Source organism: Ylistrum balloti, unplaced genomic scaffold (genome assembly GCF_031769215.1).
Source record: "Ylistrum balloti isolate Yb309-2 unplaced genomic scaffold, AGI_CSIRO_Ybal_v1 Utg369756, whole genome shotgun sequence".
In the NCBI taxonomy this organism is placed as follows: Eukaryota; Metazoa; Mollusca; class Bivalvia; order Pectinida; family Pectinidae; genus Ylistrum; species Ylistrum balloti.
Window position 1 is genome coordinate 1,787,555 of NW_026781957.1, and position 20,873 is coordinate 1,808,427.

Sequence of the window (20,873 nt, forward strand, 5' to 3'; positions counted from 1 at the left end):
AAATACATTATACACTGAAATATTGAAATATTGAAAATATTACAGTCATTTTACATAGACCTCTTACAAATGTACATCCTGTACACGTGCACATGTTTTTCTACAGTGCATCCTAATAATGGAATAAATTACCAAACAGCATCAAGTTTGAAAATAACAAACCCAAATTCAAAAGAGAAATTAAAAAACATTTTATTCAAATATCTAAAGAAGAATTTGAAAATGAATTTGTGTTCTATTAGAAATACCACACAACATTGCTCCCATTTGGTCGTTACACTCAGTCACTCATACACTGTTGTGGAGGCAACCCATGTCTGTCCTAGGGTAAAAATACATTTTTAGAACTTAATTAGTCAGCTCACAACCCAGTATGATTTTAGAGACCCCATTGGAAATAAGCTTTGATATATTTGATGGGTTATCCTAGGCAAAGCGACAACTATAGGCACAAGTACAGTAACACTACTATCTTGTATCTTATAATATAAATGTATATATGTAATCACTTTGTAACTATACGTGTACATTGTAGGTACGTTTTATCTTGAACTGTACTTCGTCTTTTTGCCTGGAGAAATGTTATTTATATCATTATCTATACAAATTGGAAATTATGTGATTTCAGCTCTGTAATTAAAGAACAGTTCTTGATTTTTATAGTGTTTGTCTAATTAATTTTTAAATTTGTTAATATTACTAATTACCATTTCAAAATTTGTTAATACAAGTAGCACATTAAATGAGATGAACTATAACGATTTAAAATGTCTAACTATACGACATTCAAATGTTCGCGCTAAAAATTATCTCTTCCGAGAAATACCAACCCGGAAGTAAATTGTCCAAAACATGTCTGTGGGGAGGTCAAGCCTCTTTTCAAACCGAAAGCAGAATTTCACGGCGATGCTAGTTTCTGTTCACTTCTGAACATAAAAACAGTTATGGCGAGTTCGCACTCGGATATCGACTTTGATATGGTGAGGACCCTTGGAGAGGGTGCCTTTGGTAAGGTGTATTTGGTAACTGACAAGACCAACCCGACAAATCAGGTAAATGACAACCATGTTTGTACCGTGTGTCCGTGACACATTATTTGATCTCTGGGTCAGTAGGGTAACTTATTCCAAATAAATGTCCGTTTGGCGTCATACAACTGAAGTGTTCATTGTGTACTTGTATATTTGTATTGTTTTCATGTAATTGTATCAGTCAAATGTTTGTAATAAATAAAAGCATTAGCTGGTTACCCAGAAAATGTAAACCTCCGTGTCAGCCTCGTCTGTCAATACAGATGTAAACCTCCGTGTCAGCCTCGTCTGTCAATACAGATGTAAACACTGGTATCATCCTCGTCTGTCAATACAGATGTAAACCTCCGTGTCAGCCTCGTCTGTCAATACAGATGTAAACACTGGTATCATCCTCGTCTGTCAATACAGATGTAAACACTGGTATCATCCTCGTCTGTCAATACAGATGTAAACCCTGGTATCAGCCTCGTCTGTCAATACAGATGTAAACCTCCGTGTCAGCCTCGTCTGTCAATACAGATGTAAACACTGGTATCATCCTCGTCTGTCAATACAGATGTAAACACTGGTATCAGCCTCGTCTGTCAATACAGATGTAAACCCTGGTATCAGCCTCATCTGTCAATACAGATGTAAACCTCCGTGTCAGCCTCGTCTGTCAATACAGATGTAAACCTCCGTGTCAGCCTCGTCTGTCAATACAGATGTAAACCTCCGTGTCAGCCTCGTCTGTCAATACAGATGTAAACACTGGTATCATCCTCGTCTGTCAATACAGATGTAAACACTGGTATCATCCTCGTCTGTCAATACAGATGTAAACCTCCGTGTCAGCCTCGTCTGTCAATACAGATGTAAACACTGGTATCATCCTCGTCTGTCAATACAGATGTAAACACTGGTATCATCCTCGTCTGTCAATACAGATGTAAACACTGGTATCATCCTCGTCTGTCAATATAGATGTAAACACTGGTATCATCCTCGTCTGTCAATATAGATGTAAACACTGGTATCATCCTCGTCTGTCAATACAGATGTAAACCCTGGTATCAACCTCGTCTGTCAATACAGATGTAAACCCAGGTATCAACCTCGTCTGTCAATACAGATGTAAACCCTGGTATCAGCCTCGTCTGTCAGTACAGATGTAAACCTCAGTGTCAGCCTCGTCTGTCAATACAGATGTAAACCCTGGTATCAGCCTCGTCTGTCAATACAGATGTAAACACTGGTATCAGCCTTGTCTGTCAATACAGATGTAAACCCTGGTATCAGCCTCGTCTGTCAATACAGATGTAAACCCTGGTATCAACCTCATCTGTCAATACAGATGTAAACCTCAGTGTCAGCCTCGTCTGTCAATACAGATGTAAACACTGGTATCAGCCTCGTCTGTCAATACCGATGTAAACCCTGGTATCAACCTCGTCTGTCAATACCGATTTAAACACTGGTATCAACCTCGTCTGTCAATACAGATGTAAACACTGGTATCATCCTCGTCTGTCAATATAGATGTAAACACTGGTATCATCCTCGTCTGTCAATACAGATGTAAACACTGGTATCAACCTCGTCTGTCAATACAGATGTAAACCCTGGTATCAACCTCGTCTGTCAATACAGATGTAAACCCAGGTATCAACCTCGTCTGTCAATACAAATGTAAACCCAGGTATCAGATGTAAATCGTCTGCCAAATGTAAACCCTGGTATCGTCTGTCAATACAGATGTACTGGTAACCTCAGTGTCAACCTCGTCTGTCAATACAGATGTAAACACCAGTGTCAGCCTCGTCTGTCAATACAGATGTAAACACTGGTATCAGCCTCGTCTGTCAATACAGATGTAGACCCTGGTATCAGCCTCGTCTGTCAATACAGATGTAAACCCTGGTCAGCCTCGTCTGTCAATACCGATGTAAACACTGTCAATACAGATGTAAACCTCAGTGTCAGCCTCGTCTGTCAATACAGATGTAAACACTGGTATCAGCCTCGTCTGTCAATACAGATGTAAACACTGGTATCAGCCTCGTCTGTCAATACAGATGTAAACACTGGTATCAACCTCGTCTGTCAATACAGATGTAAACACAATGGTCAACCTCATCTGTCAATACAGATGTAAACCTCAGCCTCGTCTGTCAATACAGATGTAAACACTGGTATCAGCCTCGTCTGTCAATACAGATGTAAACCTCAAGTATCAGCCTCGTCTGTCTGGTATCAGCCTCGTCTGTCAATACAGATGTAAAAATCCCTCGTCTGTATACAGATGTAAACCTAAACCCTGGCCTGCCTGTCAATACAGATGTAAACCTCAGTGTCAGCCTCGTCTGTCAATACAGATGTAAACACTGGTATCAGCCTCGTCTGTCAATATAGATGTAAACAATGGTATCAGCCTCGTCTGTCAATACAGATGTAAACCCTGGTATCAACCTCGTCTGTCAATACAGATGTAAACCCAGGTATCAACCTCATCTGTCAATACAAATGTAAACCCTGGTATCAGCCTCGTCTGTCAATACAGATGTAAACCCTGGTATCATCCTCGTCTGTCAATACAGATGTAAACCCTGGTATCAACCTCATCTGTCAATACAGATGTAAACCTCAGTGTCAGCCTCGTCTGTCAATATCCTCGTCTGTCAATACAGATGTAAACACTGGTATCAGCCTCGTCTGTCAATACAGATGTAAACACTGGTATCAGCCTCGTCTGTCAATACCGATGTAAACCCTGGTATCAACCTCGTCTGTCAATACCGATTTAAACACTGGTATCAACCTCGTCTGTCAATACAGATGTAAACACTGGTATCAACCTCGTCTGTCAATACAGATGTAAACACTGGTATCAACCTCGTCTGTCAATACAGATGTAAACACCAGTGTCAGCCTCGTCTGTCAATACAGATGTAAACACTGGTATCAGCCTCGTCTGTCAATACAGATGTAAACCTCGGTGTCAGCCTCGTCTGTCAATACATATGTAAACCCCACTATCTGCCTTGTCTGTTGATACAGATGTAAACCCTGGTATCAGCCTCGTCTGTCAATACAGATGTAAACCCTGGTATCAGCCTCGTCTGTCAATACAGATGTAAACCCTGGTATCATCCTCGTCTGTCAACACAGATGTAAACCCTGGTATCAGCCTCGTCTGTCAATACATATGTAAACCCAGGTATCAGCCTCGTCTGTCAATACAGATTTAAACCCAGGTATCAGCCTCGTCTGTCAATATAGATGTAGACCCTGGTATCAACCTCGTCTGCCAATACATATGTAAACCCAGGTATCAGCCTCGTCTGTCAATATAGATGTAAACAATGGTATCAGCCTCGTCTGTCAATATAGATGTAAACTCAACTATCAGCCTCGTCTGTCAATACCGATGTAAACCCTGGTATCAGCCTCGTCTGTCAATACCGATGTAAACCCAGGTATCAGCCTCGTCTGTCAATATAGATGTAAACCCTGGTATCAGCCTCGTCTGTCAATACAGATGTAAACCCTGGTATCATCCTCGCCTGTCAATACAGATGTAGACCCTGGTATCAGCCTCGTCTGTCAATACAGATGTAGACCCTGGTATCAGCCTCATCTGTCAATACAGATGTAAACCCTGGTATCATCCTTGCCTGTCAATACCGATGTAAACCCAGGTATCAGCCTCGTCTGTCAATATAGATGTAAACCCTGGTATCAGCCTCGTCTGTCAATACAAATGTAAACCCTGGTATCATTCTCGTCTGTCAATATAGATGTAAACCCAAGTATCAGCCTCGTCTGTCAATACAGATGTAAACCCTGGTATCAGCCTCGTCTGTCAATACAGATGTAAACCCTGGTATCATCCTCGTCTGTCAATATAGATGTAAACTCCACTATCAGCCTCGTCTGTCAATACAGATGTAAACCCAAGTATCAGCCTCGTCTGTCAATACAGATGTAGACCCTGGTATCAGCCTCGTCTGTCAATACAGATGTAAACCCTGGTATCATCCTCGTCTGTCAATATAGATGTAAACTCCACTATCATCCTCGTCTGTCAATACAGATGTAACCCTGGTATCAGCCTCGTCTGTCAATACAGATGTAGACCCTGGTATCATCCTCGTCTGTCAATACAGATGTAACCCTGGTATCAACCTCATCTGTCAATACAGATGTAAACCCTGGTATCATCCTCGTCTGTCAATATAGATGTAAACCCTGGTATCATCCTCGTCTGTCAATACAGATGTAAACCCCAGTGTCAGCCTTATCTGTCAATACAGTATAAACCCAGGTATCAGCCTCGTCTGTCAATACAGATGTAAACCCTGGTATCATCCTCGTCTGTCAATACAGATGTAAACTCCACTATCATCCTCGTCTGTCAATACAGATGTAAACTCCACTATCATCCTCGTCTGTCAATACAGATGTAAACTCCACTATCATCCTCGTCTGTCAATACAGATGTAGACCCTGGTATCAGCCTCGTCTGTCGACACAGATGTAGATCATGTCAGAGAGTCTGGTCCCACACTGGACATGTTTTTTCTGTAACTCATTATATTTAATTTGATAATAACATTATAGATATAATAACATTGTTACTTTATTACGTTAGTACAAATGAGATATGTTGATTATTACATCTTAAATGTGTTTATTCCTGATAATTGGAAGATAATAATATAATAATAATGATAATAAACTTTATTTTCTGAGGATTACATATTCAGCCAACGGCTAATCTTCCATATGGAAGAGGATATGATTTTTTTTTCTCTCATCAAAAGAGATTTTAAGGTCACTGGAAAGAAAGTCTCGAAGTGACCTGTTTCAATCACCTTTTTCATCATACATTTTCATTCACTGCAGTTCATGATGAAGTTATATATATGACTACAACTGCAGTTGGATCAACATCATTTAGACTCTTTCCTCCAGTCCTTTTATATGCGAGACTATCACCTGAAGCAAACATTCAGATGATGTTAGAATGGAGCAAGTATGATACTAATGGTTAAGAATGTTAATTTTTTAAGAAAACATTGAATGGCTGTTTAGGTATATTGGACCAATTCTATGAATGTTTACATCTTTTCCAATAAGGTAACAGAACTTGGGAGTCATCATACCTGGAACCAGTCCCTCAGTCTCTTCTTTGTCTTTTCTCTGTATGTCTCTGAGAACTGGTAGATGTTTCCTAGATAGATAAAATTCTACTTACCTATAGCTTGTTGTGATTGGCTCCTATACTGAGTAATTTCCTATTATGTAATCACTTTGCATGCTGGATGGTATCTAGGCATCTAGGTATCTCTGAAAACTCAGTGTGCTCAGTTGTTTTGTTTTTGACACCTGATGAACATACATTGTTTGATACAGTTGATTGACAGGTTGTGACTTAATGCTATTTCTTAGATTACAAATACAAGACAGATTTTCATTACAATAAGTTTCCACTTCAGTATGCCATGAAAGTGATTAACTTGTCCAAGTCCCCAGAGGAGGAGCGGGAGTTGGCCCTGAAGGAAGCTCGTCTCCTCTCTGATTTTAACCACGAGAACATCCTGCGCTACGTAGAGTCATTTGAAGAGAATGGAGCTCTGTGCATTGTGACTGAGTTCTGTGATGGTGGAGACTTGAGTCAATTTCTGGAGGGCAGAAAGGGCAAACCACTACCAGAAAACAGGATCGTGGAATGGTTTCGTGAAATCAGCTGTGCACTATCGGTAATGACTTGTTTGATAAATACTTGAACTATCTTTATAAATCACTCTGCACTTATCTGCAGATGTCAGATTCAAGATTTCCCATTACATATTTTGTGAAATAAATCCTACTTGTAGTTAAAAAGGATATTTTTTGTTACAGTATCTACATGGCAGAAAAATTATCCACAGAGACATGAAAACCCAGAATGTTTTCCTCACAGGCACCAGTAAGATAGCCAAACTAGGTGACCTTGGACTAGCAAAGTAAGTCATACCATCATTCCTGATCATTTAGATATATATTGTCTTTGTGTCCATCTGTTGGACAGATGTAAATACTGAACTTTTTCAAAACGTATTCATCGTTTCACTTCATTTTCCATTTATTTTAATTTAAAAATTGCCTTACAGAGTGTTGGAGCGACCTAATGCGAAGGCTGTGACTTTCTGTGGCAGTCCGTATTACATGAGCCCAGAACTGTTTGCCTGTAAGCCTTACGATGCTAAGGTAAATTGTTGTTGGTATTTGCTGCCTTAACAAAAATGTCATGTCATCAGTTGAACTAAATTTCATTTCATCCACCATTCTGAAATCACACTGTCTGTTGTCAGTTTTATTTCTAAATCTCTAACCACCAGTTTTCAATTTAATCACAATAACATTAAGTAGTGTTTTTCTGAACAGCATTTTCATTCCAATGCTTTCACAAGGGTGACTTCTCCATCCTTTTTCATAATCTTAATTAATTATGTTTGGAGATCAGTTTTCAACTGATGTCATTCTGACTGGGTAGGTTGAGTATGACATGTGATTTTCTGAACGGTATATTGACATCAATTGTTGGAGTATTTTTTCAGCATTTTGATGCGACCTTAAGGTTGAAGATATTTAGGGCCTGGTATGGTTTGTCATTAGATCATATACCTTGACATCTTTTGGAAGAGTTATTCCCCTTTGTTCTTTTGAGTTTCTCAATCTTGTCTTGGGATCCTATCCCTAGGATTTCACCTTATTCCTCATAGAAATGAAAGGCTTTATTGTAATGAAGTAAAATTGAGACTTCTCAGAAATGTTTTATTTAAACAGGTTATTATGTAATCTTCCTATATATATATATATGTTTATATATATATTTTCATACAATGATATATATCTGAGATAGAATCTCCTTCATATGCAATAAGCATGTTCCATTGTCAATAATTGTTTCCTTGTTTGACTGAAGTCAGATTTGATTGGTGTTCTGTGGTTATTTTAAGATTAGAATGAGCCTCATTCTATTGATATAGCCACTGGCAGAATATTAGAAATATCTTTAACACATAAATGTTTTATATGAAGGTGAATTGATATCTTTAATATCATATTGTATGTTCTACCTGATAGAGTGATATCTGGGCCCTGGGTGTGTGTGTATATGAGATGGCGACTCTAGAGCGACCATTTGATGCCATGTTGATGCAACAGCTTGTCTTTAAGATTGTTCATGGGCAGGTAAGTTTAACAGCTAATAAACTATACTGTCCGATAAATAGGTCACATGATTCACTTCGTCAAGATTGCCCATCCTAAGATGTATGAGTATGGTAATGGAATTATGATTTAATTTAAACATTTTCGATGAATCCATTTTAACTACACTGACTGAAATTCACAGTAATCAGTTACCTCCCTTGTGCTATACTTTCACAGCTACCTCCCTTGTGTTAAACTTTCAAAGTTACCTCCCTTGTGTTATACTTTCACAGTTACCTCCCTTGTGTTATACTTTCACAGTTACCTCCCTTGTGTTATACTTTCACAGTTACCTCCCTTGTATTAAACTTTCACAGTTACCTCCCTTGTGTTATACTTTCACAGTTACCTCCCTTGTGTTATACTTTCACAGTTACCTCCCTTGTGTTATACTTTTACAGTTACCGCCATTGCGTTATATTTTCACAGTTACCTCCCTTGTGTTATACTTTTACAGTTACCTCCCTTGTGTTATACTTTTACAGTTACCTCCATTGCGTTATACTTTCACAGTTACCTCCCTTGTGTTATACTTTCACAGTTACCTCCATTGCGTTATACTTTCACAGTTACCTCCCTTGTGTTATACTTTCACAGTAACCTCCCTTGTGTTATACTTTCACAGTTACCTCCAATGCGTTACACTTTCACAGTTACCTCCCTTGTGTTATACTTTTAGGTAGCAGTACACAGTTTCTCGGTGTGGCCATGGGTGATTTTTTTTGCTCATTAGATGTAGGGTTTCATTTTTTTCAGGATAATATTTTAGATTTGTGTTGGAGATTACTATTTGGGCAGTCTCGAATCTGTGTCTGCAGACCAAAAACTAGCTTTACAGGAAGTGAAATTTTCATAATGTTTACATGTGGTCATGTTATGAAGAATTTCCGAGTTGGAATTTGCTGAAATGCAAGTACTTTGTTACCATGACAGTGTTGTTGATTGTAAGATAGGTGTTTCTCCTAGAAAGTTGTAGTGTTGGGTTGGAATTAGCAGTATTTCTGCATTTTTAGCATTTTTTTCAGTAGGTAACCATAACAATCAAATGTCAGAAATCAGAAGAAATTTTTTTTTTACACAAATTTCATCTCTCTACTGTTAAAGTAATTGTTATGCAGTTTATAAATATATATACATGTAATGATGTATTTTTCATAACCAATCTGCTACACCTGTATATCTCAAACATGACAAATAATTTCAGGAAAAATGCAAATTAACTGTTTACTGCTACCTTACAGTTACCTCCATTGTGTTATACTTTCACAGTTACCTCCCTTGTGTTATACTTTCACAGTAACCTCCCTTGTGTTATACTTTCACAGTTACCTCCAATGCGTTATACTTTCACAGTTACTCTCCTTGTGTTATACTTTCACAGTTATTTCCCTTGTGTTATACTTTTACAGTTACTCCCCTTGTGTTATACTTTTACAGTTACCTCCCTTGTGTTATACTTTCACAGTCACCTCCCTTGTGTTATACTGCTACAGTTACCTCCAATGCATTATACTTTTACAGTTACCTCCAATGCGTTATACTTTCACAGTTACCTCCATTGTGTTATACTTTTACAGTTACCTCCCTTGTGTTATACTTTCACAGTTACCTCCCTTGTGTTATACTTTCACAGTTACCTCCTTTGATTTAGTAACCTTGTTGTATCAGTCACAATTATCTTAAATAAATCCAGTTGCCTCCCTTGTTTTAATAAGTTCAGTTCACTCCCTTGTTTAGATAAATCCACAGTTACCTCCCTTGTTTTGATAAATCCACAGGTACCTCCCTTGTTTTGATAAATCCACAGTTACCTCCCTTGATTGATATCAATCTACAGTTATATTTGTACTTCTCTTGTTTTGATCAATCCACAGTTACCTCCCTTGTTTTGATAAATCCAAAATTACCTTCCTTGTTTTGATTAATCCACAGTTACCTCCCTTGTTTTGATAAATCCACAATAACCTTCCTTGTTTTGATTAGTCCACAGTTATCATCCTTGTTTTGATTAATCCACTGTTACCTCCCTTGTTTTGATAAATCCACAATAACCTTCCTTGTTTTGATTAATCCACAGTTATCTTCCTTGTTTTGATCAATCCACAGTTACCTCCCTTGTTTTGATAAATCCACAATTACCTCCCTTGTTTTGATAAATCCACAATTACCTTCCTTGTTTTGATTAATCCACAGTTACCTCCCTTGTTTTGATAAATCCACAGTTATCTTCCTTGTTTTGATAATCACACAGCTACCTTTCTTTTTTTGATAAATCCACAGTTACCTCCGATGCCCAGTGACAAGTACAGTCCAGAATTGATTACAGTGATGGAGAAGATGCTTAAGAAGGAAAGTGATCAACGACCTTCAGCAAGTGACCTACTTCAAGACGCAGTTTTTAAAAATCACATCCCTCCAAAGGTATTGATACATTTAGGGTTAAGAAATTTTCTTTGTAAAGCAACATGATCTGCTGTCATCCCTTAATCTGTGTGAATATTAATGAAAATAGTGGTTTATTCTGGGGTTAAAACAGTCAGCATTTGATTGACATCAAATCACAAAACTAGAGCTGGAATGGATTGTATTTGATTTCAGCTGTTTATATAAAGGCTGTTTATAAATGACAGTATTGGTGATTATGATGAGGATTTATATGAAATGGTATCAGTTGTTGAATGTGTTTTGTTGGCATCTAGTAATCTTCTTCTGCTTATGAAATGAAACGTTTTGGTAATAAAAGATGAAGCACATGCAAGATTTCCAGCTGAGATATGTGTGTACTTACTGAGACAGGAAAAAATCTAATACTACCCATATTTATCCTCTGACAGGCCCCTCCCAAACCTGCACCCAAAATAGCAAGAAAAATGAATTGGTTCCAAGAATCTATGGCTCAGAGGACAGATGCTGATGAGGGAGCATCGAAATTTGATATGGAGAGCCTCATGTCGACACTGACAGAAACCCACAAAATACGACGTAGAAAACAATTAGGAAAGTCTATCATTGCATCATCACAGGTGGACAACAAAATCATGGCGTCCAATTATTCTGAAAAGCCATTTGATAAGACTAGTAAGGACTTGTCAAGTTTCCGTAAGAATGCCACTCTCAAGGCATCAGATTCAGACTTGATGTTGGCTTCAGTAACTTCAGAAGATATGGAAGAGACTTTGGCTGCTGTGGCCAAAGGTCAGCCTAATCCAGCCAAAATGTTACAGCTCGTTGTGAGGACACTCACCCAAATATTCCCTAAGGTAAGATATTATTGTGTAACCTCCAACTTTAAAAACAAAGATATTCAATAAGGTGATGTGTGAATGTCTGACTTCTGACCTCAAGAACATAGATATGCGACACGGTACTGTAAACATACTTAATTTTGGATAATTATAAGTTCATGCATCCACAATAATTATCTATTACAATATAATTAACATGGGGAAACTCTAATTAGCAGATTCATATTTAATCAAAATGCTTTCTTTAGGAAAAGTGCTAAAAGATGTTTGTCACCAATCTGACCTCTTGAATATTCATATTCCTTATGTGTTTGATTGATGTGTTAGAAGTTTGAAATGTTTTCAAGCCTTTCTTGTGGGTAGTCCTAATGGTGAAAAAAAGAATGTAAAAAGTCTGGATAGAGGTAATGGAGTCTGTACTGCTTTCAACTGTTTCTGTTTTGTTGTAATATCATCCATATCTTGAAATCCATGATAGGGATTTCTATAAGCTGCCCTAGTGTAAAACCTCCAGTTACTGTCCTCAGTGGCTGTTGATTACTCGTATCTTCACTGATTTGTGAATGCATTCATTATTACAGATAGTAGATTGATGACATAATAAGCATGGATTTCAACAGTTTTAACTTGTTGTAACTGATTGTGAAATCCTAAATTGATTGAAATTCTGACATTCTAGATGCTTGTCCCTGGCCAAGCATTATGTATTTTGAGACTAATTAAAATATCGTTTTGATATGAAAATTTTTTGTGAATTCTGGCTAGCAGTCAGCCTTTATTGACTCTGACGGTTATAATTTGTTTTGTTTGTGTAAATTTCTTGCATTGAGAATGACTGTATATATAATTCTCCAGTGTCTGTGTATGATATTGGCTCTCCTTTGTCGCTAGATGTGTGCGTATTGATCCTAAGACGTGTGTGTTTCATTTTGGAACCAGTCTTTAAAGAAGAAAAATCACACAATAATGTTGCTAATATCTACAGGATCTATTGTTTTGTCCACCTGTCATTGGCATAACACATCAACCGTGTACAACTTGAATATACCCTAGTCACTTTTCATTTTTGTGACAGCTTAAATCAACCAATGTTTCACCATTTTAATTCCATATGTATGTTGATTTAGACCTACCTAATTCCATATGTATGTTGATTTAGACCTACCTAATTCCATATGTATGTTGATTTAGACCTACCTAATTCCATATGTATATTCATTTAGACCCACCTAATTCCATATGTATGTTCATTTAGACCTACCTAATTCCATATGTATGTTGATTTAGACCTACCTATCTGAGACAAGCAAATGCATCATAGATTAAAGATCACATTTTGATATTTTAGTATCATCCAAATATTGTCATCAATGCAAGTTTACAGTGTCACCACTGATGATGATACTTGTTATATATAGAAAATACTTTTTCTCGATGATTTACAGTTGGAGGACGGATTATTTTTACGCTAAATAAAAACATATTGTGATATGCAGTTGCTGTATTCCTTTATTTTGATACATCGTGTACAGCATCTTAAAGGCCCTCAGCTTTTTGATTTATAATAATTAAAGCAATTAATGAAGATTGATTGTGCCTCTTGTTATACATGTGTTGTATTCCCAATGTTAATGTACTTTATTTGTTTATTTGTTTACTCCTCAGCAGTACTACATATGATCAGATTGATGACCTTCAACTCTTTGTGTATCTTAATGATTACCTTAATTTTAATTATGACCTTGAACTCTTTGTGTATTTCAATGATATATTGCAGGGTCACGGTGATACAGGTGACGATGATGACGAAGGACCATTTGCATTTGTAGGCGATGGTAAATACCTAATGATATTCTTGTATACACACAGCTTCTTGTGTAAATGTGACTTCAGACATCCATAACACAAATATTGTTTACTCATAAAAACAACATTTTTAATGCTTGTAGTTAAGATGTTTGACAATTGGTATCATTTCTCAATACACATCAGATAAGCTAAAGTCCATTGTTTATGATAGAACCAATACAGTTGATAGCGCAGTGCTGGTTTGATTACATATATACAAATGGATTTCACACAAGACAACAAAGGAGAATGTCCTTTCTTATGACTTTTTGGGTGTGTAAATGTGTAAAATTGTTAAGATGAATCTCTTAACTTTCCCATCTCTCATCTTATTTTTAATGTACTGGGTGGGTGGGTTTAACCTTTTTATGTGACATAAAGTTAGCAATACTACAGGTAGGTCCTTGCAGAATTTTAGTTTTTTGTAAAATGTAAAAGATCCCCTGTTGACATAGTTTGACCTTTTGTTTCCAGATAGTAGCCAACTGACTCCAGAAGAAATGCTTCTCGCCCAGATAGCCCAATTACAACGGTAAGCTTTCAAACTGTGAAGCATAAAAAAACTTAAATGCTTCACTGATTATACTTTGTGTGGTTGGGTGTGGCAGTGGGAACACGCTTCACTGATTATACTTTGTGCGGTTGGATGTGGCAGTGGGAACACGCTTCACTGATTATGCTTTGTGCGGTTGGGTGTGGCAGTGGGAACACGCTTCACTGATTATGCTTTGTGCGGTTGGGTGTGGCAGTGGGAACACGCTTCACTGATTATGCTTTGTGCTGTTGGGTGTGGCAGTGGGAACACGCTTCACTGATTATGCTTTGTGCGGTTGGGTGTGGCAGTGGGAACACGCTTCACTGATTATGCTTTGTGCGGTTGGGTGTGGCAGTGGGAACACGCTTCACTGATTATACTTTGTGCGGTTGGGTGTGGCATTGGGAACACGCTTCACTGATTATACTTTGTGCGGTTGGGTGTGGCGGTGGGAACACGCTTCACTGATTATACTTTGTGCGGTTGGGTGTGGCAGTGGGAACACGCTTCACTGATTATGCTTTGTGCGGTTGGGTGTGGCAGTGGGAACACGCTTCACTGATTTTATTTTGTGCGGTTGGGTGTGGCAGTGGGATCACGCTTCCCTGATTATACTCTGTGTGGTTGGGTGTGGCAGTGGGAACATGCCTTTCACCAAGGTGTCTGGGGTTTATTTCCCAGACATAACAAGGTATAACGCCACCTACCTGGCCACATGGGGTTTTCCTTGGATTCTCTAGTTTCCTCCCACAGTAAGCCGCCACCTGCCCTTCCGATCAGACAATCAAGAGAGATTAGTGTCAGTTGTGAAAACTTGTTTGCATTTGTTGTAAAATAAATAAAAGTATAAGTTACTAGTGTAATAATTGCCCTGGAGTATTAATTATTGGCTGTCAGAAAGTGATTGTGATGTTATTATATGGACATTGAACCTTGACATAAAGTCATGTGATATTGTCATCCATATTTTGACTGTAAAACCTGTTCAGAAGTAACTTTTCAGAGTTATATGATAAAATAAAAGTTTCTTCAATTCGTTTTATACATGATGTTTTAATGCTCACCAAAAATTAAAAACTTCGACTCGTTTCATAAAATCTCATATGAAATGAAAAGTCATTAGAGATGCTATATTTACAAGGGACAAGGATGTAGTTTTATCATGTATGGTAAATTTGAATGGTTATCTTGGAAATACAGAGTAAGAGAAACCAAAAACATTTCTTGTGACAAAAGTATGTATATATTGATTCTGATTCCCTTACAGACATAGTGTGCGTGTGATGAAAGGTGACGTACAGATGTTCCGTAAGGCTTATGATATGCTTAATCACACAGATGATGAGATGAAGTTGGAGGTAAGCTGAAACGTCACACAGATACATGAAGATATTGTCACTAAGGCACTGTATAAAATAATGGCTTCAAGAAAGATGTTAGATCTGGAAATGTTTTTGGTCACCAACTTGCATTTGCAGTGTTAATTTTTTTTTTCTATTTATTAACCCTAAACCATCGGATAGTGGGCTATTTAAATTGCCTTGCGCCTGTGGTCTGTGGTCCATGGTCTGTGGTCCATTAGTTTGTGGTCCATCATCTGTCCATCAGTCATAATCAATTCTTGTTTTCACTGTTTTTATGCCCCCGCCATTTAGCGTTGCCCATGTCCGTCCGTCGCGTCGTGTCGCGTCGCGTTGCGTCCCAAATCAGTATATACCACCTAACAACTTCATTCGGAAGGCAATTTTCATGAAACTTCATACAAATATCAAGTATGAAAAGACCTCATGCAGTGTTGAATTTCTCGGCATTCTAAAAAAAGATGGCCACCAGGGGGAGATAACTCAAAAAAGAGGAACATCATCTTATTTCTACATAATTTGGTACTTGTGGGTTTTAAGGCATAAGGAACTAATACACTCCCTCATTTTTTCCAGAGAACAAAATTCCAAATTCATGTACGTTAAATCAACTTGTCAATTTAAGTATGAAACTTAAGTTGTACATAGTTGCATACAAATTAACAAAATCATCTCTTTCGGACCTTTCACTATTATTTCACATGGGGGGGGCGGGGGCACTCATGTCTTACAGACATTTTCTAGTTTGAGAAGTAATGGATGGATCTATTTCATATGTAGGTTCCCCTTTGTAAAGTTGTGCACTATCACATTATCAAATTGATCAAAAAGGTTGACAGGTGGCCATCTTGAATATTGATAGTAAAAATTCCTTATCAGCATATCTGGAGAATTTTCAGATTTCAAATGTAGGGGCCACTTGGTCCCTAGTGGTGCATTATCTGGCTTTCAAACTGATTTTAAAAACAACATGGCTGACAGGCAGCCATCTTGAATTTGACAATGAAAGTATATTATGACTATTTCAAGGGGAGTACTGAATGGATCTTTCTCAAATTTTATATGCAGATTTCCGTTATAGTGCCCTTTAGATTTTACAATTGTCAGAAAAAGAAAATACTGCGACCATCTTTTATATGATATTTGAGGATTATTATTGCAATTTCTTGAGAAAAATACTTAAAATTTGTATAATTAAGATCAAAAAGAGAAAAGATTCAAACTTTTATAAACAAATGAAAATCAAACAATGGTGGACATCCGGATTTATCTTGGATCTCTTGTATATGTATCTATATATAAAAATACATAATTTGGTCACCTGAGACAAAGTCCCATGGTGACATGTTGTGATCACTTTTGTCCAGTGTTGTGCGTTCGTAAACAATTTAACATTTTCAACTTCTCAAAAACCACTGAACAGATTTCATTCATGCACTTTAGCAGAAATCTTTCCTGGTCTATGATAAACCAAACCAGACTCAAATTTCTCAACACTCTATATAGTAAACATAGGTTTTCCAGCATAACCTGTTAGATCACCTGAGACAAAGTCTCAAGGTGACCTGTTGCAATACCCTTTTATCCTGCTTCGTGCATTGTAAATTTTTGACATTTTTGACTACTTCTGGAAAACTCCTGAAACAATTTCAGTGATATTTTACAAAAACCTTCCATGGCCAAAGGGGCACCACAACTGTCAATTATAATTGTCCACCAGGGACCTGAGGGGCCAGGCCAAAAAATGTCAAATTGATTGAAACTTAAAAAATCTTCTTCTCAAAGCACAGGTGTGGTAGAATCAAGTAGTCTTCATAGATGGAAAGGCCTTCAGATGCTTTAACAAAATTGTAAATTTCATGACCCAGGGTCTCACATTTCTTCCTGGGTAGGAGGTTAACTTTACTATAATTTTTATAGAAAAATTGCATTTTTGAGCATAACATTGCTTATTTCCCACTGGAAAGCTCTAAGATATAAGCTGTATTTTAGCGCGGTGAAGAAAGACAAAAATGGTATGCCACATTTGTCTTCTGTCCCAAGCTAAATTGCAGCTTATACTTTCAAACACTGACCATACATTCTCTTTATCCTGCAACATTTATCTAAAATCTCGTATCAAAACTTCCAACTATTTGTCGTCCAATCTTTGTCGTCGTTGACACTAAAAGTTACCTGATGATATACACCAAAATAATTGATTTAACAGCAATTTTATGAATTTTTGTAAATATAGTTGTTCATTCCAACAAATGAAAGCTCTTATTTCAACAGTTACTAATATCTTCAAATGTCATTTCAAAGTAAATGACAAAACGATTTTGTCAAAGTAAATGCACATGATAAAACACAGCTCTATTCTGTCACTAGCCAAAACAGCAAAAATATATGTGGCAGTTGTGTTCAGACAATGATAGTAAGTTATAATTCAGGATAGTTTGTCTGCTGAAACGAGGAAATGAAGTCATAGTGAATGTAAAGCTTGTTCAGTAAATCATTAAACATCTGTTATATCTGTTTCTTCCAGGAAAAACTGATCAAGCTCCTTAGCCCTGAAGTATTCGGATTGTGTGGGGTACAACTATTCTACTGTAAAAATTTTGAGTACAATTTGCAAAAGCTTCGCGATGGAGGTCGTGGTACAACAGAAGCCTAGGATGGCTTGGCTGCACCAATCAGGCCTGGTGTCAGAAACTACGCCAATTATAATGATGACAAATACTAATAATATCACATCAGAACATCATAATAAGTCTATATATTCACTTTTGTCTTGTCCTTCTTAAAAGCTTTTAACTGCTCTCTGGTTAATTTTGTATGTATGGTGGTACATGTGCTAACAGGACAGTTAAGGTATGTATTTTTTTTGTGTGTTTATAAATCTGATTGGAAAATGATTACACTTAACACATAGTGTACATACCATAATCACTATACAAAAATTTAAATGAACATTTCTAAATTTATCAAGCCAAATTTACATTTGTGCAACCAATAATTTTTTTATTTGGTCCGTATAAAAGAAACTTTGACTAAACAAAGAATATATTTTTACTTACTTTTCCTTGGTGGACATACTTGAACTGCTGCATATATAATGGTATTGAAAATTAGATAAGCTTGGCCTCAACTTGTTTTTTTGCATGTCAGAAGTGTATGGGATTTGCCTATCCAAGTCCTCTATTCAAAATAAAATTGTCGCGATGAAATCCAGTCAACTGTGATAGAACATAGCTATGATATTAATATGTAACTGTACACCAGAATGATGTGGAATTCTTAGAAAATATAATAGGTGTATATGTCATATTTGAACATTGCATGTCTTGTATCAAACTGGTGGCTAAAGTTGTTATTTTAATTTTAAGGTGAATTTTCTACAAACACGAATATTTCTATGAGAGGCAAAATAAAAGCCTGGGCACATGTTTCCCCGTGTACAGTATTAGTAGATCTCGGTGTCAGATACTGTCACGTTGCCTTATGATAGTCCTGTTTCATACTTCATTACAAATAATGGTCATGCTTGTGGTGTCTGACAGTTTTTCCAATGTGTGATTAACGATGGCACATGATTATATGCCAGTACTTGGAAAAATATTTAATACATATCAAAGAAATTATAATGTGTGGATGTGAATTAATCTGTAGAAATTTTAGAGATATACATACATACAGTTGTATATGAGTATCATTGACTTTGAATTCTGTATCAAGTAAAATTAGTATGGATCGTAAATATGTATATCGTGTTTGTGTACTTTTTATCAAATTTTTGATCCATCATCTTTTCCTCAAAGAGACATTTTGTAAATAATGGTATTATGGACTGTATTGATTGTGTATCAATTATAGGAGGACCATTTCCTAGGACATGTCAGAAATGATTGTCTGGTAGTTATTTTATCATTCTTCAATTAGATTCATTTGATCATGTTTCTATTAATTGTACATACATGAGTTGGGTGACAAGTGATGTGGGTAGTTGGGTGACAAGTGATGTGGGTAGTAGGGTGGCAGTTGATTTGGGTAGTAGGGTGGCAATTGATGTGGGTAGTTGGGTGGCACTTTGGAAATTAATGCTTTCGCCTTTCACCTACTCCAGTTTCCTCCTGAAACATTTCAATTCGGGCCAACAAGAGCATTCAGGCCAACAAGAGCATTCAGTCCAACAAGAGCAGTTGGGCCAACAAGAGCAGTTGGGCCAATAAGAGAAGTTGGGCCAACAAGAGTATTCGGGCCAACAAGAGCAGTTGGGCCAATAAGAGAAGTTGGGCCAACAAGAGTTTTCGGGCCAACAAGAGCAGTTGGGCCAATAAGAGCATTTGATAGAGTTTCGAAACAGTGTAACATTATCGTACCTGTATTGTTTAATGTTAGAGGAAATTATTTTTTTAGATTTAGTTCATCTTTGTACAAGTATTATGGCGCTTTCATCAATAAGGTGTAACCAATAGAAAACGGTTTCTGTAAATTCTTTTTCCCGTTGATTTATGAAATATAAAATTTGTTCATTATTCCATGTCTTTCTTTTGTGACGTCACAATTAACGTGACTGAACGAAATGGTGATGACCCTCCAAAGTCTTTACTTGAATTAATGCTCAGACAAAGAGGATGAATATATGATATATAATTACATTTAGTTAACTATGATAAGATTTTAAGCTCTCAACTTCCTAAAATAGACTGACATTCATATATTCCCTCCAGTTTCACTGGTGTCTCTGACATTTGGTAAAAACACTGTAAACACCGAATCCATTTGATGTTAACATCTTTTGTTGCACAAGAGCATAAAGGACAACCATGACAGGTGTAAATCTGATTGGATGTGATTTTAGCAAGTTTCTGTGTACAAATGTGTTTTTATTGCCTGTACTGGCGTTTGTGTTAAAACTTATTCCTTACATGTTAAATGATTGTTGATATTATAAATGTATTATAAAGAAAAGCCTAGGGATGATTATTTCTCAGAATAGCTGTACAACAGTCTGAGTTTAAATGCTGGGAGTATTGTCATCTTTTGAAATTGGAAAAGACAACTGACAACCTGATTACATGATTGTTGATTGGTACATCATGACTAAATGGTGTTGTTTAAACGCCGAATAAGACAAGAACAAGGTAATATATAACACTATATATAGATTTTAAATACGATAGCATAATTTTTTACTTTGTAAAGTTTTTTACTTTTAAAGATGACATCATTGATGTATGTAAAGACGTAAAAATTTTCTAATACAGCAGAGCATGTTTTATTAATGTGTTTATTTGTATCTAAATCTGAAAATGAGTCGATAGAATATACACAGGAATTGTACCTCCCTATAGTAATGGTTGTATTCAGATTGATATGTGATGTTTGAATGAATTGAATATATATTATATGAAATCCTTTTTAATAGTAATAATAAAATAAGACTATACCATGATGTAGTTTGTTTCTCAATAAGTTTTATTCTGACACAGAATAATACAACACCATTAATGTCTGTTTATTTTTTATTTATTTAGATTTACTTTATTATTTCATCCATATCTAGTGTAGATCTCCAAAATACCCTTTCTCTTTCTACTGACAAATTTTTCTGTTGTCTCATATTAAG

The 20,873-nt window shown here is 36.7% G+C and overlaps 1 protein-coding gene across 1 annotated transcript; it reads left to right on the forward strand.

Annotated features, from left to right (window-relative positions):
• The first annotated feature begins 920 nt into the window (after nt 1-920).
• Nucleotides 921-20,699, forward strand: LOC132543417 (serine/threonine-protein kinase Nek3-like). The gene is made up of 11 exons (XM_060206919.1): nt 921-1,052; nt 6,512-6,775; nt 6,918-7,021; nt 7,169-7,265; nt 8,145-8,252; nt 10,554-10,694; nt 11,108-11,533; nt 13,296-13,353; nt 13,841-13,898; nt 15,169-15,259; nt 17,790-20,699. The coding sequence occupies exons 1-11, from the start codon at nt 945-947 to the stop codon at nt 17,916-17,918; spliced, it is 1,584 nt and encodes a 527-aa protein (XP_060062902.1). The 5' UTR covers nt 921-944; the 3' UTR covers nt 17,919-20,699.
• Nucleotides 20,700-20,873: the final 174 nt, after the last annotated feature.